This window comes from Oncorhynchus keta, chromosome 5 (genome assembly GCF_023373465.1).
Source record: "Oncorhynchus keta strain PuntledgeMale-10-30-2019 chromosome 5, Oket_V2, whole genome shotgun sequence".
Classification (NCBI taxonomy): domain Eukaryota; kingdom Metazoa; phylum Chordata; class Actinopteri; order Salmoniformes; family Salmonidae; genus Oncorhynchus; species Oncorhynchus keta.
In genome coordinates this window covers 8,727,599-8,753,142 of record NC_068425.1, presented here as the reverse complement: position 1 = coordinate 8,753,142, position 25,544 = coordinate 8,727,599, and the positions used below count along the sequence as shown (strand labels likewise).

The 25,544-nt window shown below is 42.9% G+C and overlaps 2 protein-coding genes across 4 annotated transcripts in view; one reads left to right on the top strand and one right to left on the bottom strand.

Annotated features, from left to right (window-relative positions):
- Positions 1 to 4,016: 4,016 nt before the first annotated feature.
- Positions 4,017 to 11,722, top strand: LOC118384443 (WAS/WASL-interacting protein family member 2-like). Its single transcript, XM_035770994.2, is given in 9 exon segments — positions 4,017 to 4,389; positions 5,157 to 5,282; positions 6,296 to 6,428; positions 6,671 to 6,778; positions 7,337 to 8,014; positions 8,427 to 8,483; positions 8,486 to 8,623; positions 9,026 to 9,127; positions 9,303 to 11,722. Coding segments are annotated over 8 exon segments (1,323 nt in total). The 5' UTR covers positions 4,017 to 4,389; positions 5,157 to 5,216; the 3' UTR covers positions 9,344 to 11,722.
- Positions 11,723 to 16,929: 5,207 nt separating this feature from the next.
- Positions 16,930 to 25,544, bottom strand: part of LOC118384442 (rap guanine nucleotide exchange factor-like 1) — a 31,865-nt gene continuing 23,250 nt past the window's right edge. For 2 of the 3 annotated variants that reach the window (XM_035770991.2, XM_035770992.2), the window contains exons 13-15: positions 22,188 to 22,252; positions 22,013 to 22,067; positions 16,930 to 18,728 (exon numbers count right to left, since the gene is read on the bottom strand). In XM_035770991.2, the coding sequence (XP_035626884.1) occupies positions 18,604 to 18,728; positions 22,013 to 22,067; positions 22,188 to 22,252 (245 nt within the window). In that variant the 3' untranslated portion in view covers positions 16,930 to 18,603. The other variant, XM_035770993.2, reaches the window with a different exon arrangement.

The window sequence follows — 25,544 nt, the reverse complement described above, 5'->3', positions numbered from 1 at the left end:
GAAAAATCTTCAAATTAGACATGTCATTTCCTCATTTACTTCCAAGAGGAGGTTTAGAGCTCAGCTGAATGTTGATGAAACCCTTCTTGTCACAGCACAATCCATTAAAGGCTAAATCTCCTATATCTATACTCCTTTCTGAGAAAGGAGGCTCCTCCTTTACTCCTTTGAAAATAATTTAGGAAAAGGACCTTGGTCTGACTATCAGGGATGAGTTATGGGCGGAGGTTTGCGACAGGGCATACTGCTCCTCTACTAATGTAAAAATTAACGAATCTAATTACAAATTTTGTACAAATTTTATTACACTCCAATGAGACTCCATAGAATGAAAACAGACATTTCTCCTACCTGTAAAATATGTCCCTCTGAAAGTGGAACCGACAGTGGGGCAAAAAAGTATTTAGTCAGCCACCAATTGTGCAAGTTCTCCCACTTTTAAAAAGATGAGAGAGGCCTGTAATTTTCGTCATAGGTACACTTCAACTATGACAGACAAAATGAGAAACAAAACTCCAGAAAATCACAGAGTAGGATTTTTAATGAATTTATTTGCAAATTATGGTGGAAAATAAGTATTTGGTCACCTACAAACAAGCAAGATTTCTGGCTCTCACAGACCTGTAACTTCTTATTTAAGAGGCTCCTCTCTCCTCCACTCGTTACCTGTATTAATGGCAGCTGTTTGAACTTGTTATCAGTATAAAAGACACCTGTACACAACCTCAAACAGTCACACTCCAAACTCCACTATGGCCAAGACCAAAGAGCTGACAAAGGACACCAGAAACAAAATTGTAGACCTGCACCAGGCTGGGAAGACTGAATCTGCAATAGGTAAGCAGCTTGGTTTGAAGAAATCAACTGTGGGAGCAATTATTAGGAAATGGAAGACATACAAGACCACTGATAATCTCCCTCGATCTGGGGCTCCACACAAGATCTCACCCCGTGGGGTCAAAATGATCACAAGAACGGTGAGAAAAAATCCCAGAACCACACGGGGGGACCTAGTGAATGACCTGCAAAGAGCTGGGACCAAAGTAACAAAGCCTACCATCAGTAACACACTACGCCGCCAGGGACTCAAATCCTGCAGTGCCAGACGTGTCCCCCTGCTTAAGCCAGTACATGTCCAGGCCCGTCTGAAGTTTGCTAGAGAGCATTTGGATGATCCAGAAGAAGATTGGGAGAATGTCATATGGTCAGATGAAACCAAAATATAACTTTTTGGTAAAAACTCAACTCGTCGTGTTTGGAGGACAAAGAATGCTGAGTTGCATCCAAAGAACACCATACCTACTGTGAAGCATGGGGATGGAAACATCATGCTTTGGGGCTGTTTTTCTGCAAAGGGACCAGGATGACTGATCCATGTAAAGGAAAGAATGAATGGGGCCATGTATCATGAGATTTTGAGTGAAAACCTCCTTCCATCAGCAAGGGCATTGAAGATGAAACGTGGCTGGGTCTTTCAGCATGACAACGATCCCAAACACACCGCCCGGGCAACAAAGGAGTGGCTTCTTAAGAAGCATTTCAAGGTCCTGGAGTGGCCTAGCCAGTCTCCAGATCTCAACCCCATAGAAAATCTTTGGAAGGAGTTGAAAGTCTGTGTTGCCCAGCAACAGCCCCAAAACATCACTGCTCTAGAGGAGATCTGCATGGAGGAATGGGCCAAAATACCAGCAACAGTGTGTGAAAACCTTGTGAAGACTTACAGAAAACGTTTGACCTCTGTCATTGCCAACAAAGGGTATTTAACAAAGTATTGAGAAACTTTTGTTATTGACCAAATACTTATTTTCCACCATAATTTGCAAATAAATTCATTAAAAAATCCTTCAATGTGATTTTCTGGATTTTTTTTTCTCATTTTGTCTGTCATAGTTGAAGTGTACCTATGATGAAAATTACAGGCCTCTCTCATCTTTTTAAGTGGGAGAACTTGCACAATTGGTGGCTGACTAAATACTTTTTTGCCCCACTGTATATGCATGTATTTGGGAGCTGTAGAGAGATTGCCAGATTTTGGCAATCTATACATACTGCTGCACAAAAATACTAGATGTACAGTTTGATATGACCCCATGTATCTATCTTCTTAATGCCCAGCAGGACTTTGTTCTTGGTCCTGACAGAGAAAATTTGCTTATGACTATTACTTACTTTGCTAAGAAATGTATTCTTCTATTGTGGGCCTCTAATACTTCTCTTACATTTAAAATGTGGATTGACCAGATTGACTTTCTCCCTCTTGAAAAGCTCACTTATGACCTCCACAAGAGACAGCCCAAGTTTGATAGACTCTGGTCTCCACTACTCAACTATATTTCAAATTGGACGGAGTGAGTGGGGTGATTAGGGAAATGAGCAGATACAGGTTGTGTAAGTTGCTGTAAAAACTAAAAGCTAATTATTTGCTTGTCGTCTCAGCTAAGGCTGGAAATAGCTAATAAGAACCTTCATAGTGCTGCTGCAAGTTTTTATATATATATTACTTATTTCTTTTTTAATAATGATTCTTTATATTCTTCTTTTTATTATTATTATTATTTTTTCATTTTCATTATTATTGTTAGTTTTTTATTTTATCATTTAAAAAAATATATACATATTTTTTATATTTTTGTATATATTTATTTTTAATAAAGTCTGTCACATCTGTGAATGTGGAATGTGGTTTGTTGGTTGATTGAAAAACACTTAATAAAACTTTAAATTGAAAGAAAAATAAAGTGAAAAAAGTTAGGTAAATATACTACATCTTTATCAATGTCAGAATTTCTAAAATAAATCATTATATCAAAACCATTAAATTGTACAACAGGTGCTATTTTTCTTTTGTAACAAAGTTCTGTATGTCAATCCCAAAAATGTTACTATAAATACAGGCAAAAAACAAATGCAAAATGGTCTTCTTCTGCAATCCACAGAAATCACAATTATAGTCAATATTCAGCTTGAATATTTCCAAAACATGTTTCACAGGATAAATTCTATGTAACATTTTAAATTAAACTTCCTTTACCTTGTTACTGATACAATATTTGTTAGCAATTTTCCCTGCTTTCCCCCACTGTATAGCACCATAGATATTCGATCAAAACAATCTTGCTGAGGGAATTGTAGTATCACAAACAATATTTCTAATCTGTTTAGTACTACATTTATCTTTGATGTTAATATTGCAAATTCATATATTTTCATGTAAATCTATATTACTTACATCAACCACGGAGGAATATAAATAAAAAATACAACCCCCCTTGGAATCGCATAAAAAACAATTGCATATTATTTTGGGGTTATTGGAATTCTACATTTGTCAAGAAATTCCCCATATGAGAATAGATATCCATCCTCATTCAATAACTGACCAACCAAAATAATTTTATTCTCAATCCAGTTACGAAATAAATTGACTTATTTTTAAATCGTTTTTAATTTGTTGTTCCATAGAAAGTATATGTGAAAGGAAAAATGTTGACATCCAAGCTAAAATGGCCTGCTTATGGAATGTGGCCAATTTTACTGGGATTTTATCAACATCATAATTACATCGAAGCAAAAATCAAGTGTTGAAGTCCTTCTTCTCCAAAACGCCACTTATTTTTGACTGTATTTTTGACTGTTGTTTTTATTTCTTTACTTACCTATTGTGTAACTAATACATTTTTGCACTGTTGGTTAGAGCTTGTAAGTAAGCATTTCACTGTACCTGTTGTATTCGGCGCACGTGACAAATAAACTTTGATTTGATCGTCTGAATTTGAATATGATGACGCTCTTTTTTATTGACGCCACGAAGCCATCTGACTGACATCTGATAGACCAAATCAACGCGACTTTGAAAAACCCATCTCGACACTTGATCCCACATACTCGGCTCATTTTCCTCCCATTGGAAACGACAGGATTTTTTTTCGACAGGATGTGGTATATCTTAGTAGAACATCTTTGGTAATATTGCTGTCGCTAATATTTATTATCACAACGGGTGACTGCATTGGGAATTCACTTCCTGGATCCACTCGTTGGTGCCTTATTGTCCCCTCCCTGCTCCGCAGATATTTCGCTTCCGCAGGGCGGGGGCAATAGGTAGAGCAGAGTGGCTCCGCCCCGAATAAATTAGGGAGTGGGGTGTCTCGCTTTCCTCACCATCTCTGGTACACTGCAGTGTACATTTTCCATCTGCACACTTCCATCTTCATTGCTTCAGCAAATCTGTGCTGCAAGTGAAGGCTGTGAGAGTGAATGCAGGAGTGAAATAGCAATGGCCAGCTTTAAATTTATAATACACGTGAGATGAAGGAACTACCGAGAACGAAGAAACAAATATGAGTTAAAACGTCAAATATCAAACGAATGGGCTGCTAAGAAACTCAAGTAAGTGAAGCAATCTAGCTAGCCTGATTAAGCTAACTTGCAAGGGTTGCCAACTCTGGCAGGTTAACCCAGCTAGCTCGCTACAGATCCTGTCGTTAGCTAATATGACAGCCATTAACACATTAGCCGAACATAATAGCCATGATGAGCTCGCGCCATGTATGCAACTTATATAGCTGATATTCATAGCTAACGTTACGTTTAGTTAGGATGTATCGTAGCCATGCTTTATTACAAGATGCTAGCTAGGTTGAGCTGTTGTGTATGGAGCTAGCTACTTATCCTTTTGCAGCAGGGCCGCCGCGATGGCTTCAAGTTTGTATGTTAATTGGTTAACTAGCTAACGTTAGTTTGTCAGCTTGCTAATTTACCTAACGTTAGTCAACTAATTGTTATGCTAACTATTGGCTAATCTGACCTAGCTACCGATGACCAGGTTTATTTGGAGATTTCACACTATTTGATTACTTAACGCTATCTACAGTCGGCTCATTTACATTCCACAGCAGCACTGACCAAAGGTTAGATATCTGCGAGCTAGATAGGCCAATTTGCGAATAAAATGAAGACGTCATCAATAACAATGTCACATGAGCCCAGAAGGTTACCTGGTTTAAAATATATTAATAATAATAAGGGAAGCCGTCAAATTAAAGGGGACCACCTCTACTTAGCTAACTGTCCTAGTTGACAAAATCATGCTTGATAACATTATCAATGGATGAGACTGAAATGTCACTGGAACATGTTTTAATGCGTTATTGCAGGTGGTGACAGTTTGTATCTGAGAACCCAGGCCATCCACAAGACTTGTTCAGTGGGTCAAGATGCCGATTCCTCCCCCTCCCCCTCCACCCCCTGGAGGCCCCCCTCCACCCCCCACCTTCAGCCAGGTAAGAACTTATTGAAGCATGGAAGGTGTCACCTGGATGCAAAAAAATGTTTCCTCTGCAACTGTGTGGGTCTAAGAGAGCACTGTATCAATCAAACCTATGATAGGGACATATTTAATGGGTAGGCCTAGCTCCAGTGTAGTTCATATGAATTAGTTGTCCAACCAACTTGACAACTCGTAGGTCCCTTTTTCAAAGGGATTTATATTCACTGGTGTTGTGAAGCTGAATTTGTTTCACCTTGTGCAGAGAGCACTACTGAAATCTGAAAAAAAGCTGTTCTCGTGGCCTGTGGTTGTGCGTGCTATCCTCTCCCTGCCAAGCCCAATCAGAGGTTGTGTCACAAATGGCACCCTATTCCCTTTTTATAGTGCACTGCTTTTGACCAGTGCCCATAGGACTCTGGTCAAAAGTAGTACACTATATAAGAAATAGGGTGCCATTTGGGATGTACGCAGAGCCCTTCTGGTTTAGTCAAGTGATTAGCGCTGCTCGCTCGAGTAATCATCCTCAACATCTAATTCACATAATGAGCAGTGGACCAACCAGGCCAACGCAGACAGGGATGCATAACGCTATGGATTTATGCAATGGACAACTAATTAATGGACTTGATGTGAAGGACTCACAAAATGGTAATCTTATTCAAATGAATTGTGCTGTAGCCCCTATCAAGAACACGTTCTACTCGGCTAATTCCCTTGCACCAACTGTGACGTGGCTTTCTGCAAGCTGCTACCTGTCAGGCTATGTATGATCTCGGTTAGTTACGGGCAAGTCCCAAATTTGAATGACGCCTGTGAAATCGTGACTTGTCCAAAGCACCCGATCTAATGCGTCTCTTTATCTCACGCATCCCGTTGTATCATAACAGATCTACTGTTCATGTTGTCTGTCCACGAGAAATGAGGTTATGTACTCAGTCTGTTCTCCGGTAGCATAAAGTGTGCTGTGGTGAGCTAAGTAGAGGACTCTCTCTCTTCTCTTTCCTTCCTTCCTTCCTTCCTTCACAGGGCAACACCACCCCACCCAAGCTCAATCGAGATGAGGCCAAAGGCAGAGGAGCCCTGCTCGGTGACATCCACAAAGGGGCCAAGCTGAAGAAGGTCGGCGTGGTCAATGACAGGAGCGCACCGATCTTAGAAAGTAAGGCCACAGCACCACTAAGGTTCACCCTGGTGTCTCAGATCTACTATTCTGGTAGTGTTTTACTGACTAATCTGATTGGATGGAAGTAAGATGCACAGAACTGATGAGGCTAGTGAAGCACACTCACTGGCGGTCAAGGTTTATTTCGCAGGAGTGAAATGGGAGACCATGAGGGTAATTATGCATATAATAGGTTACTATTGTAATATATGTAATTTAACCTTGTTTTCCCTGTCCAGAGCCTAAAGGTGGTGGTGGTGGTAGTAGTGGAGGAGGCTCGTCAGGGGCCATTCAGCCAATGGGAGGGCTTTTCCAGGCAGGTGTGCCTAAATTACGACCAGTCGGAGGCAAGTATTTAACATCCTAACTGCTATGGTGTCACTTACAAATATTTCTCCAAAAAATCTGGACCGCTGAAGGATTTGTCCGTCAAACTTATATTGGGGGGAGGGTTTAGAACAGCAATTTAATTCCCTTCCATTATATTTATTGCTGGCAATTTTGAGAGCAAGCTAGTTCGTCAAAGCACGATTGCAATAGGTGAAAAATGAGCACTGGTTTTTGACTGTGTAGTTAGAACAGGCCGTCAGGTTTCAGTGTTGTCATAGGGCAGGGCTGTAAAGATCTGACACAGGCACTGCTGAAGGAGATTTGCTGATTCACAATAATGAGTTCCCTAACCTGCACGTCTGCATTGGTCTTAGATTTCATCATATGAAGGGCAGTGCCTTACCATCTGTCAAGGAGAAAATATTAGAAAATGGATTATGATGACTAAAATAACCTAATAATACACTACTGTTCTGTTGTAACTCTGCACTGAGACATGTCCTCATGTTTCTCTGTTCATGTATAAATTCATCTTCATATAAATTGCTCATGACGTGACATTTTTTATGGTGCAGATGGTTCGGTTGGCAGGTCATCCCTGACGCCTCCTGGCACGCGCCCCGCCGCTCCTCGTCCTCCTGTTCGCCAGGACAGCACAGAATGCTCAGCCCAGCAGGCCTCTCCCCCGGAGCACTCCCGATCCCAGAGGCCCTCCCTCCCCGACCTCTCCCGCCCTCTCAGCGGAGGCAGCCCAAACAGTGGCATGAAGCACAGCTCCTCCGCCCCTCCACCTCCTCCCCCTTTTTCTCGCCGGGGTAATGCACCCCCTGCACCGACTCAGAAGGCGCCACCACCCGCCCCCTCCTACAACCGGGAGAAGCCCCTCCCTCCCACGCCAGGACAGAGGGGGACTTCCCCAGTGCCGGCCCGCAACAGCGCCCCTCCTCTGCCTCCTTCTCCCAACATCAACCGGCGGCCCCCGACGTCAGGGGGCTCCTCAGCTTCCTCCTCTTCCTCCTCTCTGGGTCCACCTCCTCCCCCGTACCGCCAGCCCATGACCAACGGCCCCTCCAGCCCGGTTAACGAAGCCGCCCCGGAGCTACCTCAGAGACACAACTCCCTCAGCAAGAAGCCGTCGCCCGGACCTGGACTCACTCCAACCCGGGGGCAAGCTCCACCCCCGCCGCCCTCCCCCTCCCCGCCAGGCGGACGCCCCCCCCCTCCAGTCCGTGAGCCCCCCGGCAGAGGGGCAGGTATGTTCCTACTAGTGCTCTCCTTGTTCCTCTACCTGTAATGGAGCTGTGGGTTAGGGCCAGCTTTAATGCGTTCTACTGTTTGTGTTATGCATAGTTCAGTTACATAATTCGGTCACATTCTCACTGTGCTGTGTCGCACTATATTTGCTTTTTAACCTCTATCTCCTCTTGTCAGTCATCTATCATAATGTGAGGCAAGCGAGGAGAGGTGATTTGTTTATTAGTGTTGAAATTAAATGTGTGGAAAAAGCTGTGGCAAGGCGTGGCACTACAGTCAGTATGGTGGCATGTCATGACAGGCCTACAGTGTTTTTCTAGCGTTCCTGTCTTGCTGTTGTATTGTAATGACTGATGGTTAGCGTGTGGCTGCTCTGTTATTCCTTAATGACCATATCGTTTGTCTGTACAGCTCCACCCCCACCTGGGTCGACTCAACGAAACGGTGGTCGGGATGCTCCCCCTCCACCACCCCCTACAGAGGTAGCCCCTCAGAACCTCATAGCCGTGGCAAGCCCCCCCCTCCTCCCTCCCGTACCCCTGTCGGACCCCCGCCCCCTCCCCCACCTATCCGCAATGGACACACCTCCATTTCCCGCTCCTTCGTAGGTGAGTCGTCTTCCTCATACTGCATCACCTGACCTCAAATTCGGGTTCCCTCTACATTAACAACCACCTCTCATTTTGTTAGTCAATCTACTTCGGAGTCTTTTGGAATGTATAAAATGTTTCAGTCCTAGTAAGTATTGAATCTGTAAAAGTGAAGGGGAAACTATACATTTGAGTTGGGTGAAGGGTAAACTGGCTGTATTTTATTTGTTATATAATTAAAAAAAATATTGGCTCCTTCGGCTGGATGACTTTGATCAGTACAAAAGAGAGGATTGAACTACCATCTCTTCACACTGTTCCCTACTGTTCTTTCCGTCCTCTCCTCCCTCTTGACCTTCAATGGCCTTGACCACCACTCCTGACCTTAACGGTCATCTTCCTAACCTTCTCTCCCTACAGATGACTTTGAGTCCAAGTATTCTTTCCACCCTCTGGATGACTTCCCTGCTCCAGAGGAGTACCGGCACTTCACCAAGATCTACCCCAGCAAAGCCAACAGAGGTGAGGGCTCACTTATCAGTGTGACACAATATGCCAATAACTACTATACACACTATAAACACATGTTCTGGTGCAGAGTACAACAAATTTTTACATGAAGGGAATAGTAATATTTTCCCATAGGCCTGTAGTTTATTGTAACAGCTTTTTATTGTTTTGACGGTGTCTTTGGCAGTGATGAGGGGAGCTCCTCCTGCACCGCCTGTGGGAAGGTGAACACTGTGAGACCACTTCACTTCTACTGTACAGGAGACAAGGGTTATACACACACACACACACACACACACACACACACACACACTACTTTCTCACATAGAACCTACAGCATATAACATATACCGACATGCTTCTCATTTGATAACATTCCATTTCACTTAAGCTCCATAACCATTCACTCACACGCTCGCCCTTGAGAATAGCCCAGGAATTTATGCAATGGCAGTCATGCTCGATTTTGAAGGTGGAGTTGGCAGCTTACTTATGCCATTCCCAGCCTGTGTCCTCGCGGGTGAACTTGCCCTGGTTTGTCACAAAGGCATTACTTACCCATTGATGGTGTTTCTAGGCGTGTGTGTGTGTGTGTGTGTGTGTGGGTGGGTGGGGAACACTTTGACACAGGTATGAAAGACATTCACTCCCATACCACACAGACTGTTGCGATTGTCAAAATGGAGAAAATAAAATGTTCTCCACGTCAGAGTATATGCACTGTGAGAGCCCACATCACCATGAAACCGGAGTGACACCAGTGACTGTACAGCCTGGCTCTAAGTGTCTGAAGGTGATTGACTTTTTTGGGACCACTGCACCCCTTGCTGATGTAGGGAACTGCTACTGTTTGAAAGTTCTCTCAGGTATACGGTTTGTGGAACAGAGGACGGGAGATGACGAAGATGATATTGGAAAGGCATTATTAGATAAGAGATTCTCTCCAAAAGTGCCAACTGAGTCGGACCTGAACTGGGAACAGCACATATTCCCCCCCATCCTTTTCTCCCTGCTGCAAGGCTGTCGTGGTTTCCCTTATGAACGGTGGAATGGACTGATCAAAGCAATAGTTTCATATGTTCTCTGTGGTTGTTGTCAGTAATCAACACCTGTGACAGTGGCGATCGTTGGTTTGTGAAAAAGTCTTCCTGTTTAGAATGATGATGCACATGTATGGGATGTTGCAGCAATCTCTCCCTCCATTCCTCTACGCAGAAGAAAAGACAAACCAGATAGATGCATGTTGTCTTTCTTTTCAGCTTGTCTGTCTTGACAAAATGCATGAGGGTGATCTTGTTAGTTGTCCTAAATGCACAGCAGAAAGTTATTATGCCTTCTAACACTAGTCTGGGTCACTGAATCCATTTCACGACAACTAACTCATACGAACACTACAACCCTCACTAGTTTAATGACCGAGCCTTTCAAATGCATTGCATGCTACAGGATGCTGAACCAGTTCGTTGACACTAAAATACTCAACCCGAACCCAGGCAATGAGTCGGAAGCAATCCAAGCATTTATTGTTCAAAATTGATAGAAAGAAATTATGTTGAGGGGAAAGTAAATGTATGCTTGCAAATACAAACCTTTTCCTGGAACTCAGCAGGATAAGGTTTGTTGATACCCACAAAAGCCACGTGGTGGCAGTATTTGATGATTTTCCATAGGGAGACATGGGACCTACAGCTCGTGATGCAGTACTCCTACAATTTGTCTTTATATTTTTTTAAAACATACAAAGTGTTATTATGGATTTGGCCAATGTTGAGCGAGAGGGCAGTACAGACCTGTATGTCTGTCTGTAACAATTTTGAGATGTTCTGCTGAGGGTCGAATGGACAAACCAATGACAACCGTCATGTTGTTCAACTCAATCATAGTTGTCTACGTTCTGTCTTTTGAAAGAAAAAAATCTAATGTAGTCCTTACATTTCTTTGCTTAATGCACTTGTGACCACAAGCCTGAAACAAATGCACGTTGTTACACAGGGAGGTGAACCTTTAAGTCTGGTACCTGTCATTTTGTTCCTATTGTGTGGGGTTAGTCTTGTTCCTTATTTTTAAAACGGCCCTGCACCGTGACCGAACCCCCTTAAACTGTCACTCACTATTCACTTTTTATTTCAACCATTTGCTGGTCTTTTGCCTTATTATTCACTGTTGGAGTCAATTCAGGATTTGTAAAAAAAAATATATAAAAAAAATAATAACCTAATCTAAGTTTATACACCTCATATGGGTTATACGGTAGTCATGGCTATTGTTCTACTTTTAAAATGTATAAAGCTTGTAATATAGTGAATTAAACGGGGATGGATAACGGCAGGCTTTTGTCAGAATCCAGCGACAAACTGTTAGTCATCTGCCTTCAGTCCCCCTTTAGATATTCCCTCTCTGTGTCACAGAGGGCCTGTGTGACCATTCAACAGGAGCAGTATGTACTCACATTGAGAGAACCTCCTTGTTCGTGTCTTCTTCTCATCCCCCATTTCATACTTTCATACTTAGCTTCATCCAGGCCCTGGTTCCTTCTGTACATGTCACCCTTCTGCGTCAGACATGTTGTACCAATTCAATTAAAATGTCAGTGATGGAGAAAAAAAAGTCTACTTTTCCTGTCTCTGTCCAGTCCATTGTCATCTTTTATTAGTGACGTTATGTAATAATGTGCCACAGGTTTTGGTTAAAGGGATAGTTCATCCACATTACAAAATGACATTGATTTTTATTTTAGGGGGTAGATGGATTGATGGAAGCTACAATGTAATTGTCTGCATCCATTTAAAAATATATATATTTTCCTTTGTTACCCTAATTGGAGTAAACTAATGGACAACAACACTTATCTTATACACAAGTATGTGGACACTACTTAAAATGAGTGGATTTGGCTAATTTATAGGAGCAACAATGGCTTACCAACAAAGTGGTAGGCCAAACTAGCTCACAGAATGGGATCGCTGATTGCTGAAGCATATAAAAATAGTCTATACTCGGTTGCAACACTCACTACCGGGTTCCAAACTGCCCCTGGAAGCAACGTCAGCACAAGAATTGTCCGTCGGGAACTTCATGAAATGTGTTTCCATTGCTGAGCAGCCTCACACAAGCCTAAGATCACCATGCGCAATGCCAAGTGTTGGCTGGAGTGGTATAAAGCACGCCGCCAGTGGACTCTGGAGCAGTGGAAACGTGTTCTCTGGAGTAATGCATAGATCCAACTGTAAAGTTTGGTGGAGGAGGAATAATGCTCTGGGGCTGTTTTTCATCGATCGGGCTAGGCCCCTTTAGTTCCAGTGAAGGGAAATCTTACTGCTGTGCTTCCAACTTTGTGGCCACAGTTTGGGGAAGGCCCTTTTCTGTTTCAGCATGACAATGCCCCCGCGAGGTCCATACAGAAATGGTTTGTCGAGATCGGTGTGGAAGAACGTGGCTGGCCTGCACAGAGCCCTGACCTCAACCCCATTGAACACCTTTGGGCTCAATTGGAACGTTGTCTGCGAGCCAAGCCTAATCACCCAACATCAGCGCCCGACCTCAGTCATGCTCTTGTGGCTGAATGGAAGCAAGTCCCCACCGCACTATACCAACATCTTATGGAAAGTCTTCCCAGAAGAGTAGAGGCTGTTATAGCAGCAAAGGAGGCCCAACTTCATATTAATGCCCATGATTTTGGAATGTGATGTTCAACGAGCTGGTGTCTACATACGTTTGGTCATGTAGTGTATATACAATTTACGGACACAATGCATTTTACAATAGTTATCTTGTTTTTAGTCCCACCCTTCAACCCCTCCCGGCTATCTCTTAACACCATCCAGTTTTGATTATGTTTTTCAACTGTGATGTTTCACAAAAGTTCTGAACCTTTCTCAGTTTCTACAGATTGTAAATTAAATTTTTTTGGGGGGTATTATAAGTATTATATTATTGATCGATTGACTATGACTTTTCAAGTCACCCATCAGTGCTATTTGCAGAGTTACCTGCAGGTAAATGTTGCAATTATTCAGTTATTCCTGTAACCTGCATCCAGTAACAAGCTACATATGGACATAACAGTAAATCTGCAGAGCTGGGATGGTTGTATTCCCCATATACAGTGCATTTTAAAGTATTCAGACCCCTGGACTTTTTTACACATTTTGTTAGGTTAAAGCCTTATTTTAAAAAGGCTGAAATGTAACAATGTCAAAAGGTCTGAATTACTTTCCTAATGCACTGTATATAACATCGTATTGGTTGCAAAAATGTATAATTTAAATAGAAAAATTCAAGTTTTGAATCTTTTTGTGTATAAACTCAAACCATGTTCCATGGAATCGGTACATCAAATCTCTTCCCAACTATTTTGCCATCTATATGACACAGTTGTCACTTTTTTTTGAGGCACAAGTTCCTTTAACCGATTTTGGGCTTTAATGCAGGGCCGACAGACAAGTTCCTTTCTTTTTCCCAGTTCCACCTGCCTCTTCCATTTTTGCAATAATGCTGCAATTAGTTGGTTGTAATTTTGGGTAGAGCAGACATTTCCATATACTTTTGTTAGATGCATGTGTGACAACTCCATGCAATTAGTATATTGGAGTTTAGCCATAATGGTTTATTATGTCTTTTCTCTTGGATTAAACTGAAATTACAACCAACTTTCTACAGTTTATTTTAAAAATAGTAATATTTTGGAGATAATTACATTTAAGTAACCGAAAGTGAGTGGTTGTAAATCTGAAAGGGAAAAAGGCCATTATTGAACAAGGAGTGAGGCATTGTACTAATCTGTTAGAGAACCCGTTCAGATTTAATTATAACTTTTCTATGACTGAAGCCTTTGAGGTCTAAAATGTTAATTTCTGCCCCCTGAACCATGCTGGTTAAGTGTACCTTGAATTCTAAATAAATCAGTGTCACCAGCAAAGCATCACACCACCACCTCCATGCTTCACGGTGGGAACCACACATGCGGAGATCGTCCGTTCACCTACTCTACATCTCACGAAGACACGGCGGTTGGAACCAAAAATCTCAAATTTGGACTCATCAAACCAAAGGACAGATTTCCACCGGTCTAATAATGTCCATTGCTTGTGTTTCTTGGCCCAAGCAAGTCTCTTCTTATTGGTGTCCTTTTAATATTGGTTTCTTTTCAGCAATTCAAACATGAAGACCTGATTCACGCAGTCTCCTCTGAACAGTTGATGTGCCTGTGACTTGAACTCTGGAAAGCATTTATTTGGGCTGCAATCTGAGGTGCAGTTAACTCTAATGAACTTATCCTCTGCAGCGCTCATCATAGCGCTTGATGGTTTTTGCGACTGCACTTGAAGAAACTTTCAAAGTTCTTAATATTCTGCATTGACGGACTGTTTCTCTTTGCTTATTTGAGCCGTTCTTGTTATATGGACAAGGTCTTTTACCAAATATGACTATCTTCGAAATACCACCCCTACCTTGTCACAACAACTTGATTGACTCAAATGCATTGAGAAGGAAAGAAATTCCACAAATTAACTTAAGGCACACCTGTTAATTGAAATGCATTGCAGGTAACTACATCATGGAGCTGGTTGAGAGAGTGCAAAGCTGTCAAGGCAAAGGGTGGCTACTTTGAAGAATCTCAAAAATGAAATACATTTTGATTTAACACTTTTTGGTTACATGATTCCATATGTGTTATTTCATAGTTTACATCTTCACTATTATTCTACAATGAAGACAATAGTCAAAACAAAAACACTGGAATGTATAGGTGTGTCAGATGTTGACTGGTACTGTACATAACTTTAAACTTTAAACATTGTGTAAGAAATTCTCAAATTGATGTTCCAGGCGTTTCTAAATCAATTCCAGTCGTATATTATCAAAAGCCTTTTCAAAGTCAGCTATGCATACCAGGCCTGGTTTCCCCAGAGGTTGCAGGGTGTTCTGTTGTGTCCAGTGCTTATATTATCTCCAATCTATCGTCCATGTAAAAAAAAAAGTCTAATTAGGATTAATTATATGTACTATGCATTTTGACAGAATTTTTGCATCATAACACTGAAGTGTAAGGGGCCTCGATTTTTTTTCAATGGACTGCATCTTTATTTTTACCACTTGGGTCCTGTTTCAGTAGTAATGAAATCAGACTACCTTGTTAAGTATCTGATAACCACTCCTATAAAAACGGTAGATTAAAACATACTAATAACGGTTCACTGAGTACATCAAAAAAGGTTTGGTATATCTCAACTGCTATGCCATCCATCCCTGGAGTTTTCCCAGACTTCAAGGCTTTAATTGCATCAAGTTCCTCCTCTCTAATTTGGCTTCACATGAGTCTTTCTGTAAAGATATTACATTATTATTAGAAAAACATCCATACAATATTAAACCCCCCCCCGAAAAAATAAATAATTATCTTTGGTTAGTGGAGATGGAAGAGACTGAAATGATAACATTTGCTTAAAGTACTTTGCTTCCGCTTTCAAAATATGGTTTGGTGAATCATGACTTCATAATTTGTAACAAGTTTCAGTTAATTATTTTTGGTAGCATTTATATGTTGATGAAATAAAAAAAAAGGTACATTGTTCCCTATATTCTATATTCTATCCAGTTCACTTCATTGTTTCTCATATTACACTTGATCTTTCTTGAATAAGTTTGTCCATTTCTTTGAGGTTTTCCTCTAACATATTCTGTGCCTCTATGGTAGAGTTGCTATCCATCTGTACTGTTAGTCCTATTTCCTTTGTTAATATGAACTCTTTTGACCTAAATTGCTTTTGTTTTAAAGATTAGTACAGAATTGCATTTCCTCCTAAATGCACATTTTAAAAGTGTCCCATTCAATTAGGATGGCATTGTTAAAAGTTAATTTGTGGAATTTCTTTCCTCCTTCATGCGTTTCAGACAATCAATTGTATTGTGACAAGGTAGGGGTGGGATATAGAAGATGGTATTTTACCATCAAGAACAGCTCAATCATTCTATGTGTGGCAGCTCTGTGAGCCAATACTGTATGTTAAGTGAAAATTGAGAAAAGAGGCAGTAGCCAAGGTTAAAAATGACAGAATAACCCAACAGCACACAGGTGTCATCAGAAGAGGCTTTATTTAGGTGCGTAGTATCCAAGACCAGAGTGAAGGGCCTCCCCGTGGTAAAAAGAGCAGATCGACTCGCAAACCCTTAGCCCCTACCTCCTAAACAAGTGATCGGTGCAAAGCAATATAGTGATACTTCCATCTAGCCCATCACAGGACAAAGTGGAGGTCTTACTACATTACCACCTATCCAAGTCTCTCAGACCTACACATTGCCTTGGGGTTAAGGGTTGATGTGATACCTTGGGCTACGTCTAATGACACATCTGAGTTTCAGGAGAGATGACTGTAAACACTGACTTCTGTACAAAAACAAAACCCCACGCAAGTCAAGATCCCCCTCCCCCCACACGAGTCAAGACCCCCCCAGGCCTCCCAGTCACTTAAGATCCCCCTCCCCCAGGCCTCCCAGTCACTTAAGATCCCCCCCCCACCCCAGGCCTCCCAGTCACTTAAGATCCCCAGGCCTCCCAGTCACTTAAGATCCCCCCCTCACCCCAGGCCTCCCAGTCACTTAAGATCCCCCTCACCCCAGGCCTCCCAGTCACTTAAGATCCCCCCTCACCCCAGGCCTCCCAGTCACTTAAGATCCCCCCCACCCGAGGCCTCCCAGTCACTTAAGATCCCCACCCCAGGCCTCCCAGTCACTTAAGATCCCCCCCACCCCAGGCCTCCCAGTCACTTGAGATCCCCCCACCCCAGGCCTCCCAGTCACTTAAGACCCCCCACCGCAGGCCTCCCAGTCACTTAAGAAAAACAGAAGAAATATGCTGTATAATTCATCTCAACTACAGTAGCAGACTCCATTTCTGTCTCCATTTACACCCGTTCTCAGATTTACAAAACAAATTAAATAATCTCCTTGCATTTTACACAAAATAGAGTCTCCATATTATTTAGCTATTTACACATAGAATATTTACATTACAGCTTTATCGTACAGGCATTGCCAGGCAGCCCTCCGCGAAGGTTGCGACCCAGGGATCCTGAGAGAGTTGCAGGCAAACAAGTGGTGTCAACGTCACTGGGTCCAGTTGTTCAACTCCATATACTTTCTATGAGAAAATTCAGCAATCAGCATATTAGAAACTATGGTGCAGTACAAGTGGCCATGATGATGGTACCATGCCTATAGAATAAAACTGGACTTGGTTCTTTTGTTGAGAGTTCTGCGACAATGGCTTTGTTAAATTGCGATAAAAATTATATTGAACTGAACTATACTGAACATTTTATACAATCACAAACAATTCTCATGCTGAAAATGTGCCCTGAGGTCAGGCAAAAGTGCTTTGTTGTTACAAATTTTGTTGGCCTCCCATCATCTGTACATAAAGAAGGGTTTGTCTTGTGATGGTGAACCTGCGGCCTCAGTCTGAACCCCCCAAAAGGGTGGAATTATCAAGAGCTGTCAATCAACAACTGACTCAACCAATGAGAGAGATCTTTGACGTGGGGAACCAATAAGCCTGCAGCACATCATGGGGTTCAGAGACTTTTCATTCCACCATCACCCGAAATACCACATCTTCTTGTGACACGGTGGAAGCTTTTGTTCAGAGGTATAAAGTGGGTTTATTTTAGCCCAGAAGTACTAGTATAAACTAGCATAGGAGTATATTTTCTATTATCCAACTGTCGCTGACTCGTTGAGGGCTGCCGCTGAGCTGTCGGTGGTAAGTGCCCATATTGGCTGGAGGGGAGGGGTCAAGATTTAGGATAGAGGTCACGGGGTTAGATTGTCTCACGTCTGAGTACTTCAAAGAGAAAAGGTGGGACAACAGCAGGAATACAGTCTGTCTGGGGGTCAAATGTCAAAGGCTTCAGTTCAACAGGTCTAGTTAAACAAAGCCGGCCTTTCCCCATTTGGGCTAACCATCCTGGTTTGGTTAAGTTCAGAAAGGTCCAGTTGGGGAAGGGGGTTTGGTGGCAGTGCAAACTGGACAGGCTTCACTTGGACGTGAAAGCAGAAGCATGACTTGGTGTTGGGGAAACAAAAACAAATCAAACTAAATGTATTATTCATTCATCCTCATTTTCTGTACAAAATGGCTGTCCAATCTGCTAGTCGAGTCAGTCCAGAAACCTTGTGCCCTCCTCACACAACATGCTCACAAAGTCACACGCACAAGGCTTCAAAGAAAAGAGTCCAGTCATTTTTCTCAGCCGTTTCCAGCAGTCTGAGTATTATACACAAAATCAGCAGTGGCTCGTGACAAGCAGACCAGGAAGGAGGCTGGAGGAAGCCAGGAAAACACCCAGCATAGCAAAAATGGCTAGCTGATTCAGCCAATCAGGGTTGAGACCATTGAGGGCAGAGTTGCAATGGAGAAAGGGGGTAAAGGTGGGTATGGGGGCGATCTCCCCCTTTCTCATCCCTCTCCCACTCATTTGCACTTTCTCTCACATGTCTTTGGGCTCTAGCTTGCAGGACATTTCAAAGAGCAGGTTCTGATTGTCGATGACCTGCAGCTGGCGAACGTAGGCCTTGGTCTGGAGGTGAGAGGGGGAAGGCTCTGCATCCAGAGCTACGAAAGAGAAAGAGGTCAGTTCATTAGTTACCCCAAACAAAACAATGTATGCAGTAATCATACTCACCCCCTAGATCAGGATCCCCCGGGTCAAATTTGGCATGCAGGTGGTTTTTATTTGCACACCCAATTTCTTAGCACAAATATATAGGTTGGAGCTGATTTCCTGGTGTTTTTAGACACACACACACACACACGTCTAAAAACACTAGGAAATCATCTCAAAGTTATTTTAAATTAAGCAACCCTTTCCCAAGTATTCCCACTCATAACAGAGGCACGTGATTGTATTCAAATCAAGGTAAGATTTTAGTCAAACATATATGTTTGGGATTCTTGAGGTCAATTTGCAGTCTACATATTATTTGTAATTATATTCCATCCCCCCGACCACTTGCTCAATAAAAAAAAAATGAGGCCCAAGGCTGAATCTTGTTGATGATCCCTGCACTAGATTGTAGTGTTTAACCCCCAGAGAAGCTGCTGTGGCGTGCAATGTCCTAATCTCACCACCAGATGGCGAAAGACAACCCTACTATTTCCACTTGACCCAACAGGAGGATCGCAGCAGCATCTGCTCACGGCGAGCCCACACAACACAGCAGGCAAAGAAACTGGTTTGATTCAGTTCTAACCAACAGCAAAACACGTTTTTTGTCAGGCAGGCTAACAATGGCCACATATTGTCCTTTCTCATTCTGGGCTCAGAAAATCCTCCTTGGATGCGCCGTTATCCTCCTCTGTGCCACCATCACAACAGCAGCAGCAATCTATAGGATTAGATGGTCATTAACTCCAGAGCCCAAAGGGACATTTTGAAGCCATTTATTTTTTGGGGAGGGGGGTTCAATGGGTTTGTGTACGTGGTGTATGCCTGAATGTAGCCTATAGCTGTCGGAGAACACACAGTTAAACGTCTCCCTGTGTGATCTAGCTCGCTAAGCAGAAGTAGCCTATGCTTAATGGAAACAGATGACGGACAGAGGGAGAGAGAAAAAAGAAAGATGGGGAGAAAGAGAGGGATAGAAATGACGGGGTATTTCAAAAGAGCGACCCCTGGGTCACCCAACGAAGCACTCCATACAGTCCATTAGGGTACAGCGGTAATCTGTACCGCTGTAACTAAGCCCTCTAGGATTTACGCATCTAAGCACAGATTCATTATAGCACTGTGTGCAATATAATACAGCCCTAAAAAAGGGTTTTCAGCACTTCCTGTAACTGGTCTGACTATCCTGAATGAAGGCTATGGAATATTTCATTTTGAGACGCCCAGAGTGAGGGCTAATAAACCCTATTTTGCTGCTTTCGGGTCGAAGCTATTTAACTTCAGGGTCCTACACACCACAGTTACGTCAAGTCTCGTTTGTGTTCTTTACATCACAAAGGAGCTTAAACCTTGGAAACCAGGTGATTGAACGTGTCCTCCAATAGACAGAAGTTGTAACTAGATGTAAAAATACAACAACAACAGGCTCTGGTCTCATGTTTCAAGTTTTAAATGTCACGTACACTAGTACAGTGAAATGCCTGTCTTGCAAGCTCCAAACCCAACAACGCATGAATCAATATAGCAGTAAAAAATAGCATAAGGTGCAGTACCGTGAATTATTTTAGTGGTGTTTAACATTGTGTGGTGTTTGTCATTAGCCAGCGCACTGTGTCAGTAGTGTTATCATGAGGAACATTCAGATTTTTTTTATATATCTAGTTTAGCATCTTTCTACATATAATATGCTTGTACAAATGAAGAATATTCAGAAGGCATAAACCTCTATATGTTGTCGTGTATGTAGATAGGCCAAGTTGTTCATGTGCTGTGAAACCGCTCTTTATGCCCCATGTCAATAAACATACAGAAATAAGAGGGTGGAGATGGCCAATGTTCTACTGGGTTACATTGCGTAGGGTCTTATATTATGTCAGCAATCTCTTGTGTGTGTCGATTGTGTAACAGCGTTAGCTGGATTTGTGCAAAACGTCAATGATCTTAGTGTGTCTAACAGTGTCGCGCTTTACTCAAACTAATGAGCGTAAGGCACAGATTGCTAAATGTTTCTGAGTAGTGCACTAGCACGATACAAATTAATCACACTGACTCTTGGGGATGCTGGCTCTAAAAATAGTGGACCAGTCTGTGAGTTATGTTAAGTAATGCTAGATAGACTATGCGATACCAACATTATCGAGTGTTTAGCATGTCATGCTATGTGATAATAATGACATTGAACATTTAACATGCTAGGTTGTGTGATAACCATATCAGTGTTTTGAGCTGTACTCTGTGCAGTGATAATGTTATTGGGTGTTTATGCACACTAGGCTATGTAATGAATGATCATGTTAAAGTGTTTACCTCGACATAATGGCGTGGTTAGCACGCAAGGTGGTTTGTCAGACAGTAATATCATTATGTGTTGAGAATGCCTGTGTGTGTGTGTGTGTGTGTGTGTGTGTGTGTGGTAGTGAATGGCGGTTGTGTGTGTGTGTGGTGGTAGTGAATGGCGGTTGTGTGTGTGTGTGTGTGGTGGTAGTGAATGGCGGGTGTGTGTGTGTGTGTGTGGTGGTAGTGAATGGCGGTTGTGTGTGTGTGTGTGTGTGGTGGTAGTGAATGGCGGTTGTGTGTGTGCGGTTGTGTTGTGTGTGTGTGTGTGGTGGTAGTGAATGGCGGTTGTGTTTGTGTGTGTGTGTGTGGTGGTAGTGAATGGCGGTTGTGTTTGTGTGTGTGAGTGTGTTGGTAGTGAATGGCGGTTGTGTTTGTGTGTGTGTGTGTGTTGGTAGTGAATGGCGGTTGTGTTTTGTGTGTGTGTGTGTGTGTGTGTGTGTGTGTGTGTGTGTGTGTTGGTAGTGAATGGCGGTTGTGTTTGTGTGTGTGTGTTGGTAGTGAATGGCGGTTGTGTTTGTGTGTGTGTGTGTGTGTTGGTAGTGAATGGCGGTTGTTTGTGTGTGTGTGTGTGGTGGTAGTGAATGGTGGTTGTGTTTTGTGTGTGTGTGTGTGTGTGTGGTGGTAGTGAATGGCGGTTGTGTTTGTGTGTGTGTGTGTGTGTTGGTAGTGAATGGCGGTTGTTTGTGTGTGTGTGTGTGTGGTGGTAGTGAATGGTGGTTGTGTTTGTGTGTGTGTGTGTGTGTGTGTGTGGTGGTAGTGAATGGCGGTTGTGTGATTGAACGGCCCCGAGGGCTGTGCTGTTCTAAACAGATGGCAGGGTGGAGCTCGGCGCCTTCAAGACTGTTCTTAACAGACAGGTGTGCCTGTGGAGGGAGGTGTGGCCATTAATGCTTACCCAGTTGAGAGCTCCTGTATCGTCTGATGCTCCTCACCATCTCTGCAACTTTATGCTGGAAGGGAGAGGAGACGCGTGTAGTAAGACAGTAGTCAGGGGAATCACGCTGATTGTGCCAAATAGAAAATGCATGCATTTCTTTGGCTATTCTGTCAGGGGCTGCACGTATACTCACCATCTTCTCAAAATTGACAAGCTCCCCATGAAACGACTTGCAACTCTCGTGGAGGAAGGTCAGATCTGAGATAAAAATTTTTAAAAATGTTAAAAAAGAGAACGAGAGAGAGAAAGGTAAACACACAGTGAAGGCAAGGAACAATTAAGTAATGGCTTGTCGACACTCGCCCCAGCGGCTGCCCTCGTCTACCGGTGCTTTAGCCCACAGACGGAGGAGAGGTAGGACCGAGAGAGATGAGCCAAAGAGTTCATCTGTGATCCCTCAATAGGAACTGGAATTTGCGGGTGCTGGGTGAAGGGGAGGGGGTCATGTTTAATTGAGTCAGGAGGAATGTTCTGAATGCTGCTGATGGCGCTAGACATGGGGAGGGAGGGTGTGTGGAGGAGGGAGGGAGGAGGTGAGACGATACGCTAATGTGACTTTTTTCACCCCTGGACTAAAGATGCTATGAGCGGAGCTTTATGAGCTGCACACTGGACAGCAGGCACACCTCCTCTTCCCGAAGACACACACACACACACACACACACACACACACACACCTTCTCTTCCCGAACACACACACACCTTCTCTTCCCAAACACAAACACAAACACAAACACAAACACACACACACACACACACACACCTTCTCTTCCCAAACACACACACACACACACCTTCTCTTCCCAAACACACACACACACACACCTTCTCTTCCCAAACACACACACACACACACCTTCTCTTCCCAAACACACACACACACACACCTTCTCTTCCCAAAACACACACACACACACACACACACACCTTCTCTTCCCAAACACACACACACACACACACCTTCTCTTCCCAAACACACACACACCCTCTCTTCCCAAACACACACACACACACACACACACCTTCTCTTCCCAAACACACACACACACCTTCTCTTCCCAAACACACACACACACACACACACACACCTTCTCTTCCCAAACACACACACCTTCTCTTCCCAAACACACACACCTTCTCTTCCCAAACACAAACACAAACACAAACACACACACCTTCTCTTCCCAAACACACACACACACACACCTTCTCTTCCCAAACACACACACCTTCTCTTCCCGAACACACACACACACACACACACACACACACACACACCTTCTCACACAGAGCAGATGCACTTTGCTAACCAACTCTCTATCACACAGCAAGCGTATGCATATTCCTCTCGCACCCCCCCCCACCACCCACCCACACAGACACACACAGAGAGAAGTCAGATGCACCTTACTCGTCAACACACACACGCGCCTACTTGAACAGTTATTTAACCACAGAGATTAACGGCTAGCATTCTGAACTAGCGAGCAGGGTACCAGGAAGCCCTCACTGAGCTGTTATGTTCTAGCAGGAGTGTAAATATTGTGCGTAACCTAACATCCATAACATTTTGAAAATACTTCACCTTGTCACCCAGGTCAGAGTGAAATATCACGGAGAAGGATGAGAGGTTGTACAAGCATTTAAATGTGGTTCACCTAGAATTCCGCAGAATGTCTCCCCTATGTGGAAGCTAGGTGAATTGTAAAAGCTGTAGGCTGCATTCAAAACCAATCTCCCCCTCTTCCCAAAGTCATTTACTTTGGTTTTGGTCCACCAGGTTCAAACAGCTGTAAAAACGTTTTTATTATTGAAAAGATTTTTCACAGCGATTTAGATGGTACAATGATTCCCTACAGCATTCCGTGCTTGTTTTCTCAAACTGAAATTGAGCGAACAGTGTAGAATATTATTAACCAGGACATGACGGAGCAATTTCTACATGGCCACTTGACCTGGTTTCCACTAGATAAAACACAGCCAAAATAACCTTTCCCGTTTTGACAACAGACGCAGCTCCTGCAGGAGAAATCAATAGATGAATATCACAGAAAATCCCAACACTGGTGGGTAAAGTTACTGTGAAACACAAATCATTCCACTATTGCTGCAGACATATTATGGACATTTTCTGATGCAGATTTTTTTTTTCAATCCTATATGTTGCACAATTGAGAAACATTGAGCAATACAAATAGCAAGGCTTATCTAGTATGCTAAGCTGCTATCCAGCAGTCATGCGTCCTATCCATAGAGAAGGATGGAGTACTCTAGTGCCCAAAAGCCTGTTTTAGCATGGGCAGGGCCATTGGGGACTTTCACCCTTTTGTAGTCAACTGGGTGGGACTTGCTATGGTTTAGAGGGATAGTTCATTGATTTCCTTACCCTGCAAGCAGTCTGTGTTATTTCTTCATTTGGGTGAACTATCCCTTTAAGGGAGGAACTCATTCTCACCAGGTCATCAGGATGGATCAGCCAATTAATTATACTTGTGCGCAAACATTCCATAACTGCAGGTGGCAATAAAAAGCCAACCTTGGTTTTATACCTGTTCAAACAACACATTCCAGATGGGAGTATGGACCCTTTCAGTTTGTTTACCAACTCACGAAAACAGTACAAAAGAAAATTGACTACAACAAAATGGAGACGGCCTCAATGGCGCTGCCCGTGCGCTCACAGACGCCATAATGGGCCAGATACAAAGATGAGTCCTCTATCATTCTCTATGGTCATATTATGATTAAAGTGGAAGCATCGAGCTGTGAAAGCAGTCGACCTGGTAGCCATAGGAGTTGGTTTTTACAGTATGTACATCGTGTTGAACATTTGTCTTGTTTAAGTTTATGGTCCTTTGTAGCTCAGTTGGTAGAGGGTTCGATTCCCGGGACCACCCAAACATAAAAAGTGTACGCACACATGACCGTAAGTCGCTTACTATTGACTGTAAGCCTTACTATTTTGCATTAACATTTTAGTCACTTGGCAGACGCGCTAAATGACTACATTATATTAGAGCCTGGTATACACAGCTTTCAAATGGAAAACATTCCACACGTTTTTTGGTGTCCAAGTGACATTGACAAGAGATTTCATACCCAAGGGGGAGGAGAAATGGACAAAGAGAGCGAGATAACGAGAGAGAGCGACAACGAGACAAGCACACACTAAGTGTAATATACCACACATTAAGGAAGTTGCACACACAGTGTTATGGTGTAGAATAATGTAAGTATATATTGTATGTAGTCTATAACCAATCTATTATCACAGTGATGGATAAGGCTGGCCTGTGGAATAACGGCAGCGGTATTTTGTTGATCCAATTTCTGAATAGATCCAATTCTTTGTTGATCTAAAAAGAAATATGAGAACTCCCTTGAAATGATTAGATTTGAAAGAGTGAGGAATGGAGAGAGAGAAAAAAAAGAGTTGACACTGAAAGCGGGGCACGTGGCAATGGAGGAGGGAAGTCAGGGTGGAGGGGGA